General features: G+C 59.3%; 1 protein-coding gene and 1 long non-coding RNA gene across 2 annotated transcripts; one reads left to right on the top strand and one right to left on the bottom strand.

Annotated features, from left to right (window-relative positions):
• The first annotated feature begins 6,127 nt into the window (after positions 1-6,127).
• Positions 6,128-7,137, top strand: LOC113594410 (epididymal-specific lipocalin-6-like). The gene is made up of 2 exons (XM_027041787.2): positions 6,128-6,601; positions 6,835-7,137. Exons 1-2 carry the CDS (start codon positions 6,512-6,514, stop codon positions 6,976-6,978), a joined length of 234 nt encoding a protein of 77 aa, XP_026897588.1. The 5' UTR covers positions 6,128-6,511; the 3' UTR covers positions 6,979-7,137.
• Positions 7,138-11,815: 4,678 nt separating this feature from the next.
• LOC128315076 (uncharacterized) lies at positions 11,816-14,693 on the bottom strand. The gene is made up of 3 exons (XR_008297452.1): positions 12,964-14,693; positions 12,301-12,550; positions 11,816-12,002 (listed from the first exon to the last, which is right to left on the bottom strand). It is a non-coding gene; the product is annotated as an uncharacterized LOC128315076 (long non-coding RNA).
• Positions 14,694-24,447: the final 9,754 nt, after the last annotated feature.

Here is a 24,447-nt window from a genome sequence, read left to right as displayed (position 1 = left end):
CTGGAGGGGGGGCGGCGGGGCTCGGGGAGCAATGCGACACCAAGAGTTTATGTCTCACACATCTGGAAGTTGGAAGCCCGAGACCCGGGTGCTGTTGGGTTGGTCTCTGCTGAGAGCCCTCTTCCGGCCTGGAGCCCGTGGGCTTCTGGCTGTGCCCTCGCCAGGCCCCTGCCCCACACACCCCGGAGAGACCTCTGTGTCTTGCCTCCCTCTTCTCAGAAGGGCGCCAGTCCTACCCTCACGACCTCCCTCCACCCCGTCACCCCCTCAGAGGCCCCGTCTCCAGGCACAGCCACAGTGAGGATTAAGGCTTCAACAGTTGCATTTCTGGAGACACGATTCAGTCCCTAATGAGAGCCAGCAGGATTCAGAGGCTGACTCTGGGTCCAGGGCCTCCGCACTGCGTCCTAAGTGCACGCGCTGCTGGACGTACGAGGAAACAGAAAAGGACGGGCTGAGCTGCACACAATGAACAGGAGCGCTGCTAAAAGGTGACCCGGGGGCGCCTGGGCGGCTCGGTTGGTTGACCATCTGACCGGCTCAAGTCATGATCTCACAGTTCATGAGTTCAAGCCCCGCATCGGGCTCTGTGCTTCAGATTCTGTGTCTCCCTCTCTCCCTGCCCCTCCCTTGTTCACGTTCTGTCTCTGTCTCAAAAATGAATAAACATTAAAAAGAATAAAATCAAAAGTGAGCCGGAGAAGATCCGTGGGCGGAGCGAGAAGACAGGTGGAGAGCGGCCTGGTACGGACACAAAGGGACGAAAGGAAGGCAGGCTCAAGGGACTAACTCGCCGACGAGAAGGCAGAATTAAACAGCTGGCTAACGAACCCAGAACGAGCGAGCCAACGGGGCCGGGGGGCAGTGCGACAGGGGCCATCAGGAGAGTCAGGCGGGGACGCCAGCGCCGCGTGGCACAGCAGCCGAGACGAAAGCTTGCCCGGGCGGGCGTAGGGGACCGCAGGGGACACGAGCCGGTGGCCGTGAGCCCGGGACACGCCGGCACAGGCTGTCCAAGCTGAGGAGCAGAGAATGACTGCCAGCGGCCAGGGTCGGGCGTGTGAAGTACTCCCAGGAAGAGAAGGGAGCGAAAATTGGGCAGAAAAAGATTTGAAGAAATAGAGGCGAAGACATGCCCACTTGACCGAACACGTCCCGGGCGCAGGGAAGCCAGAGCAGGATGAAAGAAACCACCCCCAGGGACATCGTGCTCAAGTGGACACAGCGGCTTGGGGACGACGTTCACGGAGCCGCAGAGGAAAGGCGCTTCGCAGCCAGAGGCCGTGACAGCTGCCTTCTCGTGGCGCGGGACGCAGGCACATCTCTGAAACCAACTCGGAGTTCTGGGAAAGAAAGCTATGCTTTTTAAGTGTATTTTTAAAATTTATGTATTTACTCTTGGGGTGGGGGGCACGAGCAGGGGAGGGGCGGAAAGAGAGGGAGGGAGAGAATCCCAAGCTGACTCAGGGCAGAGCCCGACGCGGGGTGCAAACCCACGAACGGTGACATCCTGACCTGAGCCGAAATCACGAGTCGGATGCTTAGCCGACTGAGCCCCCGGGGGCCCCAATAAAGCTACGCTTAGAGAAATCAACGTGGAGAGAATTTGTCCCTGGTTTACCTGCGGCACAATAAGTTACTGCTAGCGTGTTCCTCAGGCAGAGGGAAATCGCAGGCGACGCCCCCCGAGGTCCGCGGGGAGGACGGCGGCGCAGGGGATGCCGGGAGAGCGTGCTCAGCGGGGACGGAGGGTCAGTGACCTCCCGTGATCGCAAGACTCCGCTTCTCCGCCACGTGTTTCTTGCCTGTCAGTACAGACCCAGGAACGCTCCCTTCTTTCCTCTAGAGGCGCAAACCCGTCCAGATCTGTCCAGTGGGGGCTCCCCCCGGACAGCCGCTGAGTCCTTTTGACACACTTCCCTGATTCCTCAAACACGTGTTTACTGGAAACACTCCGAGTCCTTTCCTGTTGTCCGTGACCCCACCCTGGAGTCATCCCCCCACGGAGCCGGCTCCTTCTTGCAGAGAGCGGTGTTGAGAAAGCAAGATCCGAGAGCCAGGTGCCCCTCGCTCCCTCCTCACTGGGCTGGCATGGGCTTGGCCTCAGCAGAGAGACGCCCCCCGCTTTCTAACCCAGAGAAGACCGTCGCCCTCTGACACATCCCGGAGCGCACAGAAAGCCGTTTTGGGGTCGCTCCCCCAAACCGCCGCAAAGGACGAGCCTCAGAAAATCCAGAACTCAGGGTTTGTTTGGGGTTCCTTTACTCTTTAGCCTGAGAATATACAGAAAAAAAATCAGGGCTGATTCCGCTGACCCCGTTCGGGTGTTACGTCATTCGTCTACTATACAGTTTGACTCCTTTTAAAAAGTTTTAAATGTTTGTTTATCTTTGACAGAGAGAGACAGATGGAGTGCGAGATGGGGAGGGGCAGAGAGAGAGAGGGAGACACGGAATCTGCAGCCGGCTCCAGGCTCCAAGCTGTCAGCACAGAGCCCGATGCGGGGCTCGGACTTGTGAACCCCAATATGATGACCTGAGCCGAAGTTGGACGCTCAACCGACGGAGCCACCCAGGCGCCCCTGTGCAGTTGAATCCCACTCGTTTACTTTTGATGTAATAGGTTACCCAGATCCCAAAGTCAAAGCGACACCAAAGAGGCATGCAGGGGGAGGGGGTGTAACTTCCTCCCCGGCCCTACCTACCCTACCTGCCCCTGGGGGGGGGGGGTCACACTCCTTAGACTCCGATTTCTCCTTTCTGGGTTTCTTCTGGCAGAAGGAGGCAGACACACACGTTCTGAGTCTCACCCGCCTGCTTCGCGTGCCCTTCGGCACTTTGTTCTTTCACTTGACCGTACACCCGCGTGTCACGTCACCCGACACCAGTTCATGGAGCCTTCCCACTGCGTGCGTCGCCGCGTAGGGCTCCGCTGCGGGCACACCGTCTTTGTGCCAACCAAGCTCCCATGCGTGGCCATTTAGGTGGCTACCAATGGCGTTCCGTTAGAAACAGTGCTTCGGTGAGTGAGCACTGCGCACATCCATTTTTTGTGTCGTGGCAGGTGATTCTTCAGGGTAAGTTCCAGAGCGGGCTTCTAGATCAGAAGATAATGGGTTTTGTTAGACGTCGCCATGTTTCCCTGTATAGGAATTGTACCCCTTTGCGGTCTGAAGAGCCAAACGTGCTTGCTCGGGGCCCCACGGCCTGGCCAGGGAGAGTGTGGTGTGGCCGAGCTCTTCGACTTTTCGCCGGGTGATAGGTGATAACCAGTTATCGGTGTTGTTTTAATTTGCGCGTCTCCGATGGTGAATGAAAATGGAGACCGTCTCCGTTCATCGGGGCTGCCCTCACGAAGGACCACAGCCCTAAATGTCAGAGGTGGATTCTGTCCCAGCTCTGGAGGCTGGAGTCTGAGAGGCTGGAGTTTGGAACCCAGATGGCTGGGTTGTGTCCTCCTGAGGCCTCTTTCACGGCCATCTCCTCCCCGTGTCCCCACATGGTCTCCCCTGTGTGTGTGTCTGTGTCTTAATCTCTTCTCATAAGGACCCCAGTTATGTTCAACCTGTATGACCTCGTTTTGATTTAATCCCTCTTCAAAGGCTCCATCTCTAAATAGTGCTGCATTCTGAGGTGTTGGGGTCAGGACTTAAGCAGAGAAATTTGGGGGGGACACAATTCATAGCAAACATCTTTTTGTATGTTTAGGCATCACTTTAATTTTTTTTGCATGAATTATCTGGTTGTGTCATTCATTTTTCTGATGAGTTTTTGGCCCTTTTTTCTTTAATTTTTAACTATTTTTGAGAGAGAGAGAGAGTGATTGGGGGAGGGGCAGAGAGACAGAGAGGGAGAGATAGAGTCTCAAGCAGGCTCCACGCTGCCAGTGCAGAGCCCAATGTGGGGCTTGAACTCAGGAACTGTGAGATCCTGACCTGAGGCAAAGTTGGACACTTAACTGACTGAGCCACTCAGGTGCCCTTTTTCTTAAATTTTTAAAAGTTCCTTATAGAGCATGGCTATTAGCCCTTGCATGTGATATATGTTGGAAATACTTTCTCCAGATCTGTCATTCATCTTTTGACTTTGTTTGTGGCTTATTTTGGCTATAAAGAAGTTTAAAAAATACAGACGGGTTATTTATCAATACTTTTTTTTTAAATTACATCTGGATTTTGATGCAAGTTAGTGTGGCCTATGGGTTTGTAATGGCTTGATTTGTCTCAGCTGCATGGCGTTTCCCAGAATTCCCAGAAGGCGACCGGCCTTACAGGGCTTATGGAATGATCTCCCACAGCGACATGGGGTCAAACTCCTGCCCCAAATCCCTTATTTGTGAATTTATTTGCCTCCTAGTGGTTCTGCTTTCAGGAGTGAACTGATGCAATTAGAAAGCCTTTTCCTACATCCATGTGATAGGGAAATTCACCAATGATTTCATTCATTACTCGTGTGGTTCTATTTCCACATTTAGTATCAGATCTTTGATCCATTTGGTGTTTACTCTCGTGCATGAGGTGAATATGTTTCATTTTAATCTTCTTCCAGATGGAAATCCAGTTGCCCTGACAGCATTGATTTACAAACACTGATTTTTTCCTGGGATTTAAGACATCTCCTTTGCAGCACAACCTGTTCAATCTGGCTCAGGAGAGCCTACTGTATATATTTTTTCCCCAAATCTGCATTCCGTAAGATCATTTCGGGCTACCCAGATGTCTTTTTATCTCTACCATGTTTTATGGTTTCCAGCTACATTACGAGAATTTAAAGAACACAGCGTAACGTCAAATGTGGCTCTTACCTTGTTAAGCCAGGTGTTCGTAGCTGTTCTCACAATCTGTGTGGTTCCAATGTGTGTGTCTGCCCCCAGCATTCCTGTTGCCATCCTGACCCCCAACATGATGGCGCTGGGAGGTGGGCTTTTGGAAGGTGACAAGGCCATGGGGGTGGAGTGCCCATGAGGGGAATCGGCACAGCCGGAGCCCCCCACGTCCCCCCACCGTGAGGACAACAAGATGCCCTTGTCCATCCTGCAGGCACAGGCATAGCTGACTGGAACACCCGGCGTCCAGAACTGGGAGAAATCAGTGACTGTTGCCCGTAAGCCGCCCGGTGTGCGCTTTTGTGATGCCAGCCCCAGGGCACTAAGGGAGGCCGCCTGGGGTCCCAATGCAGGAAGCGTCCATGGGGCTTCTGTTACCTCTTTCTTCTGCTGTGTTTCTCTCCGTTCACCTTAGTCTCCCTGAATGTTTTGTCAGGAATCTCCTGTGAAAAAACAGCAAATAGGATTACTCTGAAGCGTAGGGTGATATTTTTGTCCTTGTGTGTCATCTCCGGCTGCGAGGCGTCGTAGAAGCTGGCAGTCAGGGGCCCTCCTCAGCCACGTTCGAGGCCCGAGGCTCCCCGGGCTCCGGGGCAGTGGGAGCTTAGCTGCACGTTTGTGCTGGGGCTGGCTGGTTTACCTGTGTCCACCTTCCCCACGGGGCTCACCAAGGGCCGGGTGGTGGCTCATCAGGGGTCAGTCCTTAGACCTGGCAAGACACGTGGCTTTATCTTTCCTTCACCTTCCGCATCTCGCTTGTTTTGGTGTTAGAACCCTTGGAAGCTGACTGGCAAAGCCATTGGAAATGTAGTGTGCCCATTCCACCCCCACCCCCAGGGGATCCTGCCGGCCGCCTCCCCTTGGATTTCAGGGTCTCAGACAGATCCAGCCAAGCCCTCTGCCCTCTGCTCCCAGGTAGGGGCTCAGATGACCCAGAGGTGAGAAACCCAGGCCCACAGAGAACTCTCACGGAAACTTGGGGGATGTGCAGCTCCTGGCCCGGGTCATGCAGTACAGAGGTGGGGGGCAGCAGGCCACGCCTGGCCGGAGAGTGGGCGAGTCCAGACAGGTGGAGCGGAGGGGCAGAAGCAACAGGACATTCCGGGCTGGCTGCTGACTGTGTGTGGGGGCAGGAGGCCAAGGCCAGCAGAGCAGAATAACGGGTGGTCAGGAGGGAGTGGGAGCTTTTTTTTTTTTTCCTATTTTTAATGATTGAGACAAAAGATCTGAAGTGCAGCTTCTAGAAGAACTGTTTGTGCCTTCCTTCCCTTGGTCTTGACTTTGGCCTGCTGCCAGCCTCTGGCCTTCCCAGACTGAGCAAGGGAGAGCATTGAATCCCCAGTGGTGTCAGTGGTTTGACCGGGGTTAGGATGCCCATTCTGGAACCGCCCAACAGAAGGAAGCAGACAGAAGCAGGGATCGGCACGGCAGTGTTGACGCTCCCCGGGGCCCAATCCCCATTCTCCAGCGCATCGGGGCAGGGCACAGGGGCCACCACTGAATAATAATGCCACCCCCTCGGGAAATGTCACCACCTTGCAAGGAGACAGGCCAGCGTGGTGTCTTGGTGGTCAGTGGCCGCCCACAGTGACCCACGCAGAGACGTTTGAACGGGTTTACGCGGGCCGGAGGGACTGCGCAGCCCCGGGCCCCACAGCAGTTGTACTGGTGCACAGACTTCCGGAAGATGGGGAGCATCCTGCGCACTGCTCTTCTGACGTTGGTCTCAGTGCCTTGCGCCCAGGCTGTGTGGCTGGGAAGGCTGGACCCGAGGCAGGTAACGGCCCATCCGTTGGTGCCAGCACTGGCCTCGAGCCCCGTCGGTCCTAGGGGCCCAGGCCCCTTCTGTGGGGCCACAGTCTCTGGGTTACCTTCCCGGTGCTGGCCCAGACCGGCACCGGCTACAGGGGGACGGGTCAGCCTGAGTCAGGGGCCCTGGACTCCCAGACGAAGAGGACGCCTCAAGAGGCTGGGGGACCGGGCCCCCCTCACCTGCTCCTCTCCTCCCAGCTTCTGGGGTCCTGGTATGTTCTCACTGTGGCCTCCGGTGAGAAGGGCTTTGTGGTGGAGAAGGCCACGAAGAACATCGAGGGTGTCGTGGTGACCCTTACTGCAGAAAACAATCTGAAAATGCTGTCCTCCAGGCACAGGTGAGCGAGCTGTGCGCTGTGGGCCTGTGTCCCCGGAGAGCAGGTCTGGCGGGCCTCTGGGTGGGATCACGGTGGATGCGGGAGGCCTCTCGGGGCAAGGCCCCCCCTCAGCTGCCGCCTAAACTGGGCTCGCATGTGGTGTCTCGGAGCCTCTGGTAACCTTCCTCCCACACCCGCGTCTGCCTTCGGGAGCCGTGGGGCCCTGGGTCCCGCTGGGACAGGCCTGGCCGTGGGACGAGCAAGGACAGAGGAGGTCTGGGGTCTGATGGCGGCCCCGCTATGTTGGCCCTGCGAGCACACACGGTCACACGCGCCACGGTGTGGGCCACAAAGCCGCGTGGCTGGCTGTGTCCTGGTGAGGCTGGCAGAATCAGACATCCAAATCCAGAAGCCAGGTGTCTGGAGAGCCTCAGGCTCTGTGAAAAGCCACCGATGACCTAAGGGCCACGCGGGTGGACGTAAGGGCCACGGGGATGGCCGCGGGGCTGGGATGCCATTCCAGTGTCCGCTCTCTGGTGTGACTGATTAGCAGCCCCTCCTGGTGCTGTGTCACCTGCACCTCTGGGGACCGCAGCCAGACGCTGGTTTGGAAAGACGGATGGTGCCGAGCCCCACTCCCCACCAGGACTGCAAGTGGGCCCTCTTAAATTGAATTGAATTGAGTTGAGTTGAATTGAATTAATCTGTTGGCCTTTGGATAGGAAGTGCATTTGCATGGCTCAGAAGTCAGAGTCCCCAATGGTACGCAGAGCGGGTCCTTCCCACCTGCCCAGCCAGCCTGTCCCCTCCCTGCAGGTGACCCATGCTTGTGATTCGTGGCGGCTCCTCCGACACGGGCGGCCACACGCCAGCACACGGGTGTCACTGAGCCACGCACGCCGGCAACCTCTCCGTATCCGTCCACACAGGCTCTGCTCTCTCTTAGAACATTTCCCATTTTATTCTCTTCTGTCTTTATTGAGTTGTTAAAAATTGTGGTAAGATAAATGCAGCACAGAGACGGCCATCTTAACCACTTTCAAGGACACAGTTCAGGGGCATCAGGCGCATTCACACTGTCGTGCAGCCATCTCCCCGTCTGTCCCCAGAATGTGTTCATCTTCCCAGTGGACTCTGTCCCGTTGTGTGTGGAACCTCCCTTCTCCCAGCCCCACCCTCCTACTCCTCCAGGGCCTCTGGTGAGTGTCCACTCCTACAGGATGTGTCCCCCTGTGACGGGCTGACCTCAGCACAGTGTCCTCCAGCTTCGTCCACGTTGTAGCAGGTGCCAGAGATGCGGGACGTCCCGGGGAGGGACTCAGGCAAGTGAAACCCGAGGGAGGCAGCGCTGGGCACCTTCAGACCGGCAGGTTTCTGGTCTGGGGACCGGCAGCCCAGGTGACAATGTGACGAAGCAGAGGTCCCCAGAGACAGGTGTGATGGGCTTCTGTCTCCGGGAGACCGTCCTCAGGCAGAGAGGAGGGACCGGGGGCTCCAGGGGGATGCTGCCAGCCTGCCGGGAACCAGCCCCTCCGGCTGCAGGTGCACTCAGGTGGGCAGAGAGGACATGAATGCGACAGCAGTGCGTGGCCGGCCTCTCTTTCCCAAATCCAAGGCCAATGTCCTCTGCAGCCCTTGCCACACCGCCCCTTGTCTCAAAGCAAAGTGGTCTCTTCGCTCAGATTCCCTGGTGCCTGTTCAGGACAACGATGCCTCCCGGTAAGAAAGAGGAGAGGCAGGCGGGTCTCACCCAGCCGGGGGGCCCTGGCAGACAAGCCGGCACTTGGCCTGTGGGCCACGGCCTCTCCTGCCCCCACCGGCACCGTCTGCCCTCTGTCCGCCCGACCCCCACCTCCCAGGAGGAGATGAATCCAACCCGAGGACAGCCTCGGGGCCGGCCTGGAAGAGCCACGCACAGGTGAGGGAAGGGACAGGTGAGGGAAGATAGAAAGGCTGTTCACGACTCCCAAATCTGATGACCGAAGTCTAGGAGGCGAGAGGAACATGGGAGGAAATGCAGGGTGTGCATTTGGACGTCTTCCTAACAGGAGAGGGTGGGTGGGTGACCCAGGGACTCGGGCAGAGGCCTGACAACTTCAAGGGAGCCAGGAGGAGGATCTGCGAGAACAAGAGCAAACCCACAAAAGCACAGGGGCGGCGGGAGGTGCAGGAGACATTCGTGTGCGGGTTCCCCAAGGCCCCCTCCTTCGCTCTATGTGTGTGTGTGTGTGTGTGTGTGTGTGTACGATGGTTAAAAACCTTGGTGAATATGGCTTACGTGTCTTCTTAGGGGGAGGAAGGCCATGGGGACGGCGCTCTCCCTTGCTGGCTGTGGGTGAGGGGCCGTACCACCTCCTGGGTGGGGTCCGGGGCTCACTCTCGTGATCCAGATGCGTGCACACAGCGGGGAGCAGACAGGGTGCTGAGGGCAGGCATGGAAGCATCCACAAAGGAACAAGGACAGAAGCGGTTTCTGCTCTCGGGGGTGGGACAGGGTGATAGGGTCTTGGTCTTGAATTTGGGGAAGTGGGGCTGGCACGGCACAGTTGTCCCGGTGATGCCGCCTCAGGGCGCCCGAGTCCACCTGCCCCTGGGGGAGCACCTGCGACCCTCTGCTCTGCCTGAGGGCTCTGTCCTGCCCCATGGGCACCTCCTCTCCTGCCAGCCGGGGCCAGCCTGCCACCCGGGAGCGCGGATACCCCGACGGCCCTGGGGACAGAGCCGATCCGGGTACGACACCGTCTCCCAGTTGGCCTGAGCGCCAGGCCGCCACGGTGCTCCCCCCTCCTCCTCCGGGCTCCCTGTACTCGTCATCCTCCGGGCTCCGTGGGCCCAAGTCTTCCTCTGATCAGGGACCACCCCGTGTCCAGTCTCTACACGCTGGGACTTGGGGCAGGTCGTCTGGACCTTCCGGACTCATGCTTCCTTGCAGGGACATGTGCAGAGGCCTCCCTCCCAGACTCGCCAGAGGGGACCCAGCACAGGAAGATTCAGACCCTGCAAAGGAAGAGGCCACGTGGGGGACCCCGTCGGGTCGTGCTCACCGATGAGGTCCCGGTGTTCGGCACACGGCAGGGACCTGAGATCGCCGGCTGAATTAGGGAAGGAGGGAGGGAAGGAGGGAGTGAAACCACAGAAGCCGGGTCCACACACCAGGTCAGGTCAGAGGTCAGGTCAGAGGGCGTCACAGCTCGGGCCCTGGAAGGGGCCACGGGACACGTCCTTCTGTCCCTCCAGCGCTGACCTTCCTTCACGTGGGACCTGCTGACATCCTGGATCGTCTCCACCTCCTCCACAAACAACGCTGAGTGTTCCCGGAAGGGGGACAGCAGGCAGGGGCCAAGGAGGGGCTTCCGGAATCCTGTGCCCTGGGGGACTCTGGGACAGCCTTCCAGGTGGCTCTTTATGTCCTCCAGGCACCAGGCCAAGATTCCACCTCATCTGTCGGGGAATGCGACAAGCCGTCTAGAAGGCCCGTTTCGTCCCCGTGTCACAGATGGGGACACCGAGGCTAATAGCACAGCCTGGGTCACTAGTAAGACGAGCTAGGTCAGGAAGCCCATGTCCTTGACTTTGGATTGTCCTACCCGCAGGCCTGCGTCTTGGCGTCCTGGGGCTCGGGGTCCCTCTTCCTGGGGAACCCCACCACCCGCCAAAGGCCCGCCCCCACTGAACTCAGGGGAGCAGAGCTGACCAACCTGCCTGGGGCCGGGCATGGGGACCGGGGAAGGGCCGACCCCAGGCTCTGTGGGCTCTCCCAGTCCTGGGCCAGCCGGTCCCCTGCAGGACGAGGACTTCTCGCTGGGGACCTGCTGGGGCCTCTGCTGCCTCACGTTGTCACCTGGGCTGCCGGTCCCCAGACCAGAAACCTGCCGGTCTGAAGGTGCCCAGCGCTGCCTCCCTCGGGTTTCACTTGCCCGAGTCCCTCCCCGGGACGTCCCGCATCTCTGACGCCTGCTCCCATGGACTGGGACGGGTCTGGTCTCCATCCCGGGGAACGCACGGGCTTTGGAGCGTTATTTGGCCCAGGGGCCTGTGAACCTTTCTGGCCCTGGGTCGTGAGGGATGCTCTCCCCTCTGCGGTGTGACCGTCCGGCCTTCTGCATCTCCCGGCTTCTGTCTGGGCCACGGGGGGACCAGCCGTGTCCTGGCTGGCGTCAGGCTGTGGTGTCACAGCACAAACGGGGGTCTCCACCCCGAGACCGTGCCCATTGTCACCGAAGGGGCCTCTTTTTTCCCACCTAATCTTTAACCCATTGTGATTTCAATATCAAAGGAGAAACAGTCTATTTCAAGCGACCACAGAGTACGAAAATGAATCTGTCCCGTCTGAAAAGTCGGTGCAGACCCGAAGGTATCTCGTGAGAGATTCCACTTGTAGGAAACCTCCAGAGTAAGTAACGGAACACGGAGAGAAAGCGGACTGGGGGTTCCCAGGGCCTGGCGGGGGCACGAATGGGGAGGGCGGGCTCCGGGTACACGGTGTCCCTCGGGGACTGAGATACCCTGCACCAATATTCTGTGGCGTGGTTCACAGCGTCGTGAGTGTACCCAGCGCGCAGGAATTGCACAACGTAAAGTAAATAAAAATTTCATTGAAGATTAATATGGATTATAAATCAACAGCGAAGAAATAAAGTCACAGCTAAAAAGAAGAGGAGAGAAAGGATAAGGGACAAGAGGAAGAGACATCGTGGTAGGGTGTCAGGGTCGGGGATTGGAACAATTAGAAATAAAATAAACACCCCGTGTAGCCCTCAGGCCCTTGATCAGTGGCTGGCATCCATGTGGGAGCAAGGGCGGGGGCAGGGGCGGGGGCAGGGGCGGGGAGAAGGGCGGGGGCAGGAACGGTGTTGGGAGCAGAAGCAGGACCCAGCTGACTCTGCCCAGGTGCCCGCTGTCCCCGCACAGGTCCCAGGTCACCTGCTGGCTGCCGGGCCCCTGCAGGAGTCGCTCCAGACGCCACCCCTGACTGCAGAGACTACGAGGACCCCGAGGCCCTTGGGTCGGGCTCTGGAGCCGCACCGGCTTCCGCTCCTGCCCCGGACTCTTGAGAAGGAAACAGAGTGATGGTTGCAGCGGCTCCAAGGGCTCAGGGTGACAGGAGAGAAGGTCCCCCCGCGCCGGCCTCTCCAGGGGCCTTGCAGACACACAACACACCCCAGGGCCTCCCGAGAAGCCGCGGCCAGGAACCCACACCAGGACCTCTGCCCCCCTGGGGTCCGCAGTCCCGGGGGCTCTCAGTCTCTGCTCCCGGCCCCACACCAGCCCCCGGGGGCTCCTCCCTGGGTGGCCCAGCACCGCCCGGGGCCCCATGCACCCCATCCCCCACCCCCAGCCTTCTCACCCTCGGGCTCAGGATCCGGGGGCTCCGGGTCCTGGGACCAGGACCGCTGAGCCAGGACCCTGTGGAGGGGCCCGGGCGGTGAGGGAGGCCCTCCCAGGCCATCTCCAGGCCCTGCTTCCGGAGACCTCCGTGCGGCCACTCTCTCCCCGGGTCCAGGGTGGCCCTCCTGGGCGACGGGGCACACGCACACCACTGTAGGGCAGGTGAATCGGGATTCCGACAGTCGCCTCCCGATTTCATCCGTTGATTTCTGTAAAGACAGTGACCCGCGGCCGGCCCGGAGGCATCACAGCCCCGCCCGGCCATCCTCAGTGTCCTTCCGCCCTCTCCCCCTGCGGCTCCCAGATCCGACACAGACCTGAGTGCGCACAGCCCTGCGCCCGGGACACAGTGACATCCACCTGCAGGGCTCGGGATGAATCTTGGGGACAAGAGGGCCACCCCAGCACACCCTGTCCCTCCCAGCCAGCCTTGACCTGGGGTGTGAGCATGGCCCGCCCACCAGGCATCTGACCCCTTCATCAGCCTGCACCTGCTCACGTGGGCCCTCCACACACACACACACACACACACACGGGAGGGGCCGTGGGGCTGCGGGGCCGCACAAGTCAGATCAGAGCGGTGTCGGGCTGGACCGGCTGTCTCTGGGGCTCCCTGGGTTACCTTTGGCTCCCTGCGAGCTAGAGACCTGAGGCGTCCTGTGCACGACCTGACCCACTGTCTCCAGGGTCGGGGAGCGTCGCAGCCACGGGCTCCCCTGAGCCAGCAGCCGCGGGACACGGGCACACAACAGGAGAACATGTTCGTCAGACGAAGGTGTCCCAACGAATGAGCCCAGTCGGGCGCTGTCTCCACAATGTGGGTGCCTGGTGACCCGGGTTCTGACTTCACTTGGGCTTTGTGACCAGAGAGGTGAGGTCACTGCCAGGTCACTGGGCTTTGTGACCAGAGAGGTGGGTCCCCTTACCCATCTTCCTCCTCCTACAAGAGCCCCTCCCAGGCTGCGGAGGGCTCCCCTCCACCCCATGCCCTGTCCCTACAGTGACACCAACACAGCCCAGCCACATCCCCGCGAGGCCTGGTGCAGCCGGTGTGGCAGCTCTGGGGACACAGAGCTGGGTTCAGACCCGGGTTTTCCTCCTGACCAGTGCCGGGACCCCGCACAGACCCTGTGCCTCCCGGGGCCCCCCGGTCTCCCCGTCTGCACAGTGGGGTCCTTCTGGAATCCACTTCTAGGGACACCATCAGGGAGACACCTGCAGACTCGTCCCGTGCCTGCTATCCCATGAGGCTCGTGGGCACACGTGGCCGTGGAAAGATGAGGAAGGGGTGGGCCTGGCACGGAACACACTCACGCGGGCCTGGGTCTGCTCCGGTCCAGGCGCAGCCACCCCTCCTGCCTGGGTCCCGGGCCCGGGGGAAGGTGGAGGTGAGCTCGTTCAGACCCTGTGCCCACCCGACACGCCCCTCCAGGGGCTCCATCACATTTGGGCCCGGGTCCCAGCGCCTGGGCTGTGGCTCCCAGCCTTCCCGAATCCTGGTCACACATCCCTGTGTCACCCCCTCCCCTTCCGGGTGGACGGCCCGTGTGACCGCGTTCTAAGGGCTAGAAGATGATGACGGGCTGTCACTTCCAGGCCGATTCATGGAATTTCTGGTTTCCTCTCTCCGGGGTCCATTCTCTGTGTCTGCCTCGGACTCGGTCTGTCTCTGTGTGTCTCACAGGAGCAGGGCCTGTGGGCTCCAGGGTCCAGGTGACGACCCTCAGAAGCCTCCCTTGTGGCCCGTGTCCCTCCCCCGGCCCGGTGCTCAGCTCCCTCACGAGGCCTCCTCACCCCAGGCAGGGCACTGCCTGGGGAACCACTTCCTAATGAGGACCCGAGGCGCCAACAAGGAGGGTCTTGACCTCGGTCCCCACACCAGGGTCCACTGCTCGGCCACGTGCTGCAAACCCAGGACCTCAGTCCTCCAAGCCCCCAGGCTGCCCTCTGCTCAGAAGGACCTTGAGGGAGTAGGAAGCATTTTCCCAGGAGGGGGAGAACAGAGGGTCAGGGATGAAGATCCCGGGACACAGACTCGTCTATGAGCCTGTGGGACCCTGGGGACACTGTCTACGCAGCCCAATTTACGGAGGAGGACGCTGAGTCCTTCTGTGCCGTAGCCCCGTCCACACTTCCTACTTCCAGGTGCCCAGTGTGGTGGACACAGGACCCCAGACCCCGTCCTCCCCTAGTTCCCGCCAATCCCCCCGGACATCTTGGGGACCCCCCGGCCCTCAGCCGGCACATCTCCCCTCCCCGTGCTGTGGGTCCCGGGCTATTGCCAGGAATCCTGATGTCCCTGCCCATGGCCCCACTGCCTCCAGCCTTTCTCTTCTTTCCCCCATGTTACCCACCCCCTCCCAGTGTGGACTCCCCTCTGACCCCCAGCGGGGCAGTCCAAGTGTGTGTATGTGTGTGTGTGTGTGTGTGTGTGTGTGTGTGTGCGCGCGCACCCGCCTGTCTGGAGATGCCCAGTGGTCACAGCCTCACACAGACGGGGTGGATAGGGACCCCCGAGCATCTCAAGGGCTCACATTGTCTCTTCAGAGACAAATCATAAGAGACTCTTAAATGCAGAGAACAAACAGAAGGTTGCTGGAAGGGAGATGGGTGGGAAGATGGGCTAAATGGGTGAGGGGCATTAAGAAGGACACTTTTCAGGATGAGCACTGGGTGTCACATGTAAGAGATGAATCACTTCGTTCTACTCCCAAAGCCAAGACTACACTGTATGTTAACTAACCTGAATTTAAATTTTAAAAAAAGAAGAAAAGAAACTGCTTTCCATTTAAATGTTTTCAATAGTGTCTCAGTCCGTTCCATCTGGGTGGCTCGTAAACAACAGAAACATATTTCTCACAGCCCTGGAGCCTGGAAGTCCAAGGCCAGGGTGAGGGCAGACTTCTCGTGTGGGGGAGGGGAGGGAGCTCCCTGGGGTCTCCTTTCACTAATCTCATTCCTTAGGTCTCCACCCTGGAGCCCACCTCCTGAAGACGCCCTACTACACACGTTGGTGTGTCAACAGACACACTTTGGGGTTGGAGGGACAGGCCTGGTCTCCACTTGCCGACCCTGCCCTCGCCGGGGTTTGGAGCCCAGGCGGGAGAACAGGGGCCCCGAGCTCACACGGAGGCATCACTGTCCTTCTGGGAGCCCTGGGCAACTCCATGAAGCGGGAAGGTGAAGGAAGTATGCCCTCGGTGGTAACAGCTCGTGTGGCCTCTGACACCCACCACTCATGTGAGGCTTTTGAGGAGCGCCAGAGCTCACAGAAGCCCCCACACCTCCCTCCTGGTCTGTGACCTGAGTCCTGGGGCTGGCCGGGGGCGGGGGGACCACCTCAACGTCCCCACGGCCTTGGGGTCCCGGGGTGCTGGGTGTAGCCCCAGCATACCTCAGCCAGGAGTGTCCTTCAGTCCAGGACGGCGGCAAAGAGTGACCAGGTGTAGCCAGCGCTGGTCAAGCTCAGGCCAAGGCCAGGTTGGAAGCTTCTGGACAGCTGGCTGGAGGCCAGGAGCAGAGCCCGGGGGGCTGAGCCTGCTGACCACTGCCCTGGGGTGGGGGCGGCTGGGTCAGAAGGCCTGGGTGGGCCTCAGGGCGATGCCTGACCCAGCCATGCCACACCTCGGCAGGACTGGGGGCCCGGCGCCTCGGGGATCACACAAGCCCCCCCCACAGCCAACCGCAGTCCTCAGTGGGAGCCCCTCCCGCCTCCTGTCCTCTGGGCAGACCTGGTGTCGACATGGTTCCTGGGCTGCCCCCAATGGGCAGCAGAGGGCGCCCCTCCCCAAAATGCTGGTCCTGTTTTTTCTGGTCCCGTGTCCAGGTCTATCAGGGAGGGAAAGGACAGTGCCCAGGCTACGCTGTCCCCTCTGGGTCCCCAGGGACAGGGGCTGCACCTAGCTGGGCGATAGGGTCTCACACATCAAAGCCCTGCTGTCCTGACACGTGTCCCCCCTCCCACTGCAGGGGCAGCCTCCGACCCTGTCTGGTACCCTGAGAGCAGCTCCGGGCCTGCCTGAAGGAGCAAGGGTCCCAGACTGTCCTATGACCCCCTCTGCTCTGAAGCAACAATCAGGCCCTAATGAGCTTGGTATCATGTGGGGAGGATGCTGGGGTCAGCCCAGCACCCATGGAGAGTCCTCAGCCCCTTGTTGAATGCTGGGACCCCAGACTGTGGCCCAGAACCGGATGACCCCGTTCCCCTCCCTGCCCGCTGCACAATTGCAGGGTCCCATGGGGGCGTCCATGGGTTCCGGGGACTTTAATTCTTGAGAACCACTCTAAACTTCAGCCCCTGGACCAGAACCTTTTCCATGGAACTGTGGAATCCCCACACTCCCTCTCTTCAGGGTTTGATTGGAGGAGTCGGGACCAGGCAGGCTCCAGGCATGTTCCTGAGAATCCCAGACGTTCCCCCCAGAGCACAGGAACCTTACCCTGACCAGCCCTGCTCCCCTGGGGTACCTGGCCCTGAGGTCCAATGGGCAGGATGCCTGGAGCTTTCCTGACCCGTGGCGTGGTCAGGCTGAGAGACAGAGGGTCCTAGTGGCCCCAGGCAGATATGGTGGTCCAAAAGAGGGTCTGGGAAGGAAGTGAGGGGTGGGCTTGCCTGAATGTAGCTCAGGGACCCAGACTGAGGTCACTGTGCCTGCAGAGTTGGGGGGAGCATGCTGTGTTTTCTCAGGGTCCTGTGGTCTAGGGGAGCCATCTAGGGGCAAGGTGGGAGCTGTTGGCCTGTGAGGGGCCCCTGGTCCACCCTTTCTCCCTTCCCTGCTGACCAGGCCTCATCGGAGCTGCTGCATAATTTGGGGTGGGCAGGCCATGGACCTGGGCCCAGGCACCCCTGTGGCAAGCGCCCCTTGTCACACACCATGGAGGACCAGTGTGGGCTAAAGCCCCCAGACCCAGCACTAATGTCCCCTCCCCTCCACCCTCGAGGAAACTAGGAAGAGGGAAGAAGACCCTGCAGGTACTCCCCAGCCCCCCGCCACAGTGAGGAAGCAGCCCAGTGGTGGGGGGTGGGGGTTCCCAGGCCCCATCCAGCGGTGACAGTGGGAACCCCAGCCGGCAAGGTCAAGGGAGGCAGGAGCTGGGGAGCCTTGGAGGCGAGGAGGCAGGGCCCCCAGACATAGAGACCCCATGGGTGACCCTAACCTGCCTCAGGGCACCCCCATCCCCACCCCTCTGGGACCAGCCTAGGACCCCCACTGCGGCCCAGCACCCTGGGAACCCCACACGAGGGTCAGCAGCACAGGAAACGACTTATGTGCGCAGGAATGCTCTGGCCTCCCCCCGCTGGCCCTGGGGACCCGTGGGTGGGCGCTGGGGCCTGGGGGTGGCAGGCCCAGGGTTGTGGCCGCTGCCCGGGAAGCCCCCTCCCCCAGGGGTCCTATCTACATCTGCTCTGGGCTGTGAGGAAAGCAGCCAAGCCCCTCCCACACGGCTCAGACAGCCATTAAAGAAATATTATTGCCAGATGTTTTGCTCTTTTCCACAGAAGCAGAGGCCAGCATGAGGTAACTGGAAAACGATTAACCCGTGCAGGCCCGAGCCAGAGTCACTGTGTCCGCAGCCGTTGGGGTGGGTCCCCTGCCTGCAGAGTCCGTCTGTGCCCTGGAGACACGCCCTGCGTGGGCCTGGGGCTCGGGGCCACAGCCCCCGATGGATGCAGTCCAGCCGCCTACCCAGCACACCGCCAATGGCCCCTGGCACCTGCCTGCCAGCTTCCCTGGGGGGACCCTCGGCCCCCACATCCTGTAGCCCTTGCCGCCCTGAGTCAGGCCCCACAAGACACGTTGGGGTGACCCGGCAAGCTCGGCTGACCTCGACCCATCTGCCCCGCCTCTGTGGGGAGGCCCAGGCGGGGGCCCCTGGAGTTCCGGTGCTTTCTGGTGGGACCCCCAGGGGCCAGAGAGCTACTCCTTCACCAGGCAATGCCAGCAAAGGCGGCCCTCCCCGTTCCCGGCCCGCCTGGCTCCGGCACCCCAGAAACCCCCCAGCACGGGCCACTCCACGCAGGGATGAATGTCCTGCGTGGCCTGGGCGTGAGGGGGTGCCATCGGCCCCCAGGCCTAGGTTTTCCACCTGTGCTTAGATGGGTGGGGGCCGCCCCACCACCCAGGACACCCGTGTGGCATCCATCACAGGCCGTGTCCGCCAGACGAACCCCCTCCCTCCCCTCCTTCCAAACGACAGTGCTCACAGAGCTGGCCTCTGCGTCTGATTCTGACCGGAAAATAAAATTCCCAGCTCTTAGGCAACGGAACAAGGGTGTCCCCCTTGCGGGAAGCAGGCTGGACCGGCCCCCTGAGCTTCTCCAGTGAAGCTGCCTTGGCTCTCCCGCCAGCCTGGGCCCGGGAGGGGACAGGACCGGCTGACAGGTTTCCACCGCAGTTACACTAAAGTCACGCGCACGCACAGTCGTAATTTACAGAGACTCGGAAGAGGGCAGTGAGCACAGCTCCACGATGACAGTGAAGGTCCCCTCCCGGCTCGGGTCCTCGCCTCCCCCAGAAACCAGCATCTGGGTGTCCAGAGACTCTTCCCGAACAAGCGGGGGGGGGCCCTGCAGGCTGTGTGTGACCAGCACCCCTGAGGGCATCCTTCTGAGCGTCACCTGACCGTCTTCCCTGCATCCTCACCGGGCCTTCGCCTCCAGCACTTTCTCTCCCCTGCAGCCTAGAGGGCCGAGGGGCTGGTGAGGGGGGCCCCGGATTTTCTGAACAATCCTCTATTGTTGAGCTTCCACACTATTTCAGTCCGAAACCGTGTAGTTTGGTATAATTTTACACATGAGTGTGCAGGGTGCTGCCTGCAATTAACTTGCGCTATAAACTGGTTAGACGCTCTCTTCCAAGAGACAATCCCAGTTGACACCCGCTGACGCACGTGCCCACGCCCTTGCCAAGGACAGGCCGGAGCAGCTCTGCCTCGGGCCCCAGTCTGGGGTGAATCCCTGGGCCTTCCTTCTGCGGTCTCAGCAGTGACATCTGTCCCCAGCACGCTGGCACACCCGCGCTTCTGGGGGAACCGCGTGCCCCATCCCGGCCTCTTTCTCCGCTGCCGACTGCTGCGAGCCCCTTGTCGGTTAGGACCTGAGTCATCACCTGAAGGACCCGCCTGCAGGACAGTGTGAGTCAGACCCCGGATGCCCAGCGCCATCCTCCAGGACGGCCACCTGCTGTGTCTGGTCTACCGCGGGGCCCAGGTCTGGCTTACACCACCTGGACCCCGGCGGTGGATCTGACCACTGGCTGCTTCCTGTCCGTCTGGCTCATTTTGCAGTTGGCAGATGGAGGCTTGGAGCCCCGTCCTAGGTGCCTGGAGCCGGGCCCCTCACAACCAATCTGGCCAGGGGACAAGTCACCAGGTGACAAAGATGAGAAGCAGAGGCTGGTCCACGCCGAAGGCAGGGGCGGGAGCCCAGGACAGAGTCCAAGCTCGGGACATGTGCCCATGAGGGTCGGGAGGGGGCCAGTCTGGCATCCGCATCAGCTTCAGTATCCACGGACCCACATGTGTAAGCTGTGGAAAATATTATTTTCCTCGGTGAATCACGTTCTAAACTGGGAGGAAACCTCACTGGATAGTTGAGGCATGAAAAAGAAGTCAAATAGGTCTTTGTTCAACAGATGCTAAGACGGCTTGGGTCTTTGGCGTTTATAAATGAAAGCAGCTTTCAATCACCCACGCCCCTGGGAAGGAGGGGGTCGTTCTGGAAACTCCAGCCGTCATTCAGGAGGGCAGGCTCCTGAGACAGCCCCTATGTCACCCCATTCATCACTGTGTGGCCTGGCAGGTGTCCCCACTGCCCATACGTATGTACACATTCTCCACGGGGGCATCACCCATCTGAGGGGCCTGACCCATCAGAGACAACGGCCTGGAGACCAGAGCAAGAGGTCCGAGTGGAGCCCCTCCCTCTGCTCAGTCCTCACCTCCTGGCGCCCCAAGACTTCCCTGCCACCCCCCCATCACAAAGGCCCCCTGCTGTCCTTCTTGTGGCAGACCCAATGCCTGTGGGACCCTGACCTTGGGCTGGGTGAGGATGGCCACTTGTTGGTGCCCCTGGCTGAGGGTACCATGGGTTGGGGGCACGTTGCGGGGGGGGGGGGGCGCGGAGGGACGTGTCCTGGGGGTCCAGGCACAGCATGGGCCCTGATTGTGGCTGGGGCATCCGGCAGGGGGCGTCCACCCCCTTGAACCACACTGAGCCCCTGTCTGCTGCCTCTAACAGAAAACCCATGAAGGGAGCGGAAAAGTTGGGGGGAGGGGGTGGGGAAGGGTTTTTTTTGAAGGAGGAAGAAGCCCCCACTCCCAGGCTGGGTTAGCAGTGGTATGAGGGCGGGGGGGGGGGGGGGATCGGCAGCTCCTCCATCAGATGTCAGGATCAAGTCCACTTTGGCTGCTTAGAGTGTGGGCACAGCAGGTGTTAGGATACTCTTTCCTTCCAGCTCCCACCCACTTCTACCGGTTCTTAAAACCCTAACAAGAGAGTCATGGTGGGTAATTTCCCCTTTCCTGCTCTTACTGTTCCAGGCACCAAGAGCCATAGGGACAGGGGCAGGAGGGAGAGAAAAGCAGGAGGCCTTCTCGGGGTGCCCTGCAGGTCTCCCCCGCCCCGCCCCTCAGATCCCGGACAGAAGAGCTGGCTTCCAGGTGTGGGGACCCTCGCGGGGACGCTCATGCACCATCGAGCACGTGCATGTACTCACACATTCGCACTCACACGTACTCAGGTGCACACACTCACACATGCTCTCTCACACTTAGATGCGCATGCTGGAGGCCATCGGAGGAAATCCCCGCTCTGGGCCCCGTACCACCCCCTGTCTGTGGGGCTTCCCTGGGGTGGGGACCACTGCTTTAGGTCCCCAGCCCCCCTCCTCCTCCCTGCCAGGCCCATCTGTTGCCACCTGTGTTCCAGACCTGTCGTGGCCCGGCTGCCCACCCCCAGGGCCTCTGCAGCCCAGGCCTGCCCGATTGGCCAGGTCGCGCTCCCTGGGGTGTGCCCTGCAGGGGGCCATGCGTCCTCTCCCTGCAGCTGCTCCCTGTTGGCAGACACACACCCTGCCCTGTGGGTTCCCCGGCGGTCCGCGCAGGTGGGGCTCCCGTCCTGGGTCCTGCACAGCTTGAGGGTGCAGACGCCCTCCCCAAGGGACTCCTGGGCCCAGATGTGCTTCACGGGAGTCAACAAGAGCCAGGCAGCCCAGTGGGGATATGAGGAAGAAAGTCACCCTCGCTGCCTACCTCCCCTTCTCTCCAAGCAGGGGTGCAGAGCCTTACACCCCCAAGACCACCTCAGTTCTCCGGGGGCAGACCCTCAGGGCAGCGGAGGCAGGAGCCAGGCGGCCAGTGGCGGGTGGGGGGGGGGGGTGGTCAGCTCTGCAGGGACACTGCCTGACCATGGCCTGGGTGTGGAGGGTTGGGGGCAGAGCAGACCCCCTCCTTCTCAGGAGGACCGTGCCGGCCTCCTGGAGAGGGAGGGTCCAGACAGCGAGGAGTGAGTCAGCCTCGCCTCAACCACAGGTAAAAATACAGGATGGCAACAGTGCGGATCAGGATGGTTTTTATTTCTTTTTTATATTTTCTGAATCGTTCACATTTTTCTAGTATGCTTGCATCACTTTTATACTCAGAAAAGAACACAGAAGAAGGCGTACAACCAGGTATATCCCAGGTGGCCACATGTCTGTAAAAATGTTTCCAGCAGAGATAGCACCTCACACCTTGTCGGGGTGGCTAAAATTAACAACACAGGGACAACAGACGTTGGCGGGGATGCTGAGAAAGGGGATTCCTCTCACACTGTTGGTGGAAAAGCAAACCGGTGCAGCCCCTCTGGAAAACAGTGTGAAGTTTCCTCCAAACGTTAAAAACAGAACTACTCCATGATCTGGCACACACACTACTAGGTATCGACGCAAAAAATACCAAAATACTGATTCAGAGGGACACACGCACCCCAATGTTTATGGCAGAACCGTCAACAAGAGCCAACCTATGGGAAAAGCCCAAACATCCATCAGCTGGTGATGGACAAAGATGTGGTTTATACACACAATGGAATGTTACTCAGCCATCAAAAAGAATGAAACCTTGCCATCTGCAATGATGTGGATGGAACTAGAGCGTGTTACGCTAAGCAAAATAAGTCGGAGAAAGACAAGTACCATATGATCTCACTCATATGTGGAATTTAAGAAACAAAACAAACGAGCAAATGGGGAAAAATAAAGACGCAGAGAGGGAAACCAAGAGAGACTCTTCACTGTAGAGAAGAAAGGATGGTCACCGGAGGGGAGGTGGGGGATGGGGGAAGCTGGTGACGCGGTGAGGGACACAGTGTCGTGACGAGCACCAGGTGATGTAGGGCAGTGCTGAATCACCGCGTTGTACGCCTGAAACTAATACCACACTCATGTGAACTAATTGGAATTTGAATTAAAAGTTTAAAAATGTTTACAGCAGAAACAGCGTAAGAGACACAAAAGTATCAGCTTTTGCTACCTCTGGGCAGTGAAACAAGATGGTATTTTTCTAGTTTTGTAATTTTCCTATGATGAGCACATACCTTTTTCATAAGAGAAAAAATAATTTTTGAAGACATTGCTGAGCTCTTGTGAGGCAGAAGCCACCTCTGGGCCCCCAGCAGGGGCCTCCTTCTGCTTTGCAGACTCACGTGGTCCCCTTCCCCTTGGAGAAGGTCAGGCCACGTTGGAGCACAGGCGTCAGTTACGGCCTCCTGGCGGCCGCGAAACGAGTCATTTGCCAACCCCACGGCTTAGCTCGCACACGCATGCAGCTCAGGCCCCCACGGGTCAGAACGTGTGCACGGCCCGGCTGGGCCTCACTGTTGTCAGCGATTCACACAACATCTTCCTGCCTGTCCCAAACCCGCCAGAACAGTAACGCTTTGGCACTTCGCAGATAAGCGGCTCGGGCTGGGGGAGCCAGCAAGCAGGGGGCAGCCTCGCACGGTGGGCGGGGGGGGGGGCTGAACCTCCATTTGTCTGAACTGGAAGCCGGGAAGGGGGGCGTCACGGCACCAAACTGGAGCACACACAGCGATGCCCATGGCGCAGCTGGGATGAAGTCGGAGGCAGCAAGTTCACAAAAATCCCACAAAGTGGGTATGGGGCAAGCATTGGAAGAAATCTCAGAGCAGTCATTGAGAAGTGTGATTTCTGAAGGCCTTCTCGAAAGTTTATTATGGCTATGCAACTGTTGTATGTTTTTAAACTAGAAAACATTTAGGCCGATATTAGATACGTGTCAACAGCCCCAGCTCTGGAAGAGGTCTTCTGGAACCTTCTCTGGGGCAGGGGTGGGTCTGGCCACATCTGGAGCCCACCCCACAGGATCCTAGGGTGGAGCCTTCACTCTCGTCCTCAGAATCAGGGTCTGTCTCTCTATAATTGACTTTTGAACAACACAGGTTTGAACTGCACAGGTTTGCTTATATATGGGTTTTTCTGAAATATACAATATGGTTCCGTAAATGTGTTTTCTCTTCCTGATGAATTTCTGAATAACCCAATAACTCTTTTCTCTAGCGGACTATTGTAAGAATGCAGTGTATAATACACACAACATACACAATATGTGTTAATTCCTGGTCAACGCTAGACTATTAAGTTCTAGGAGGCTTATATTACACCCGGGTGTTCGTCTACACGAGTTTGGTGACCCCGCCCTGTGCCGTGAGGGATGGTTCATGGGACGGTTGTTGACTTTGTTTTCCCATAGTGAAAAATTGAAGTATCTTTTCCAAATATGTATCTGCTGACCGGTGAAGAAATATTTACATGAACAATGACTGGGAAATCTGACAAAGCAATGGATTTGAAACATTTAAACCATGGGAGGGCCGCTTGTAGGGAGATGGGTGAAGGGAGCGATTCCACAAGATGTCTGGGTTAGAAACAACCCAGGGGGCTGGAAGGAGATTCGTTCTGCCTGACATTCCTGCTCAGACTTTCGTAAACTCGGCTGCAGTTTCGCTGTGCTCCGCGAGAGCAGACCAGCCGTCCGGCCCCCAAAACAGAGGAAGAAGCTTCCCGAGCCCAGGAGCCCAGAGGGGAGCCGGGCGTGGTGACTCACT

This window comes from Acinonyx jubatus, chromosome C2 (assembly GCF_027475565.1).
Source record: "Acinonyx jubatus isolate Ajub_Pintada_27869175 chromosome C2, VMU_Ajub_asm_v1.0, whole genome shotgun sequence".
Taxonomy (NCBI): Eukaryota; Metazoa; Chordata; class Mammalia; order Carnivora; family Felidae; genus Acinonyx; species Acinonyx jubatus.
The sequence above is the reverse complement of the archived record's forward strand: the minus strand, read 5'-3'. Positions and strand labels throughout refer to the sequence as shown.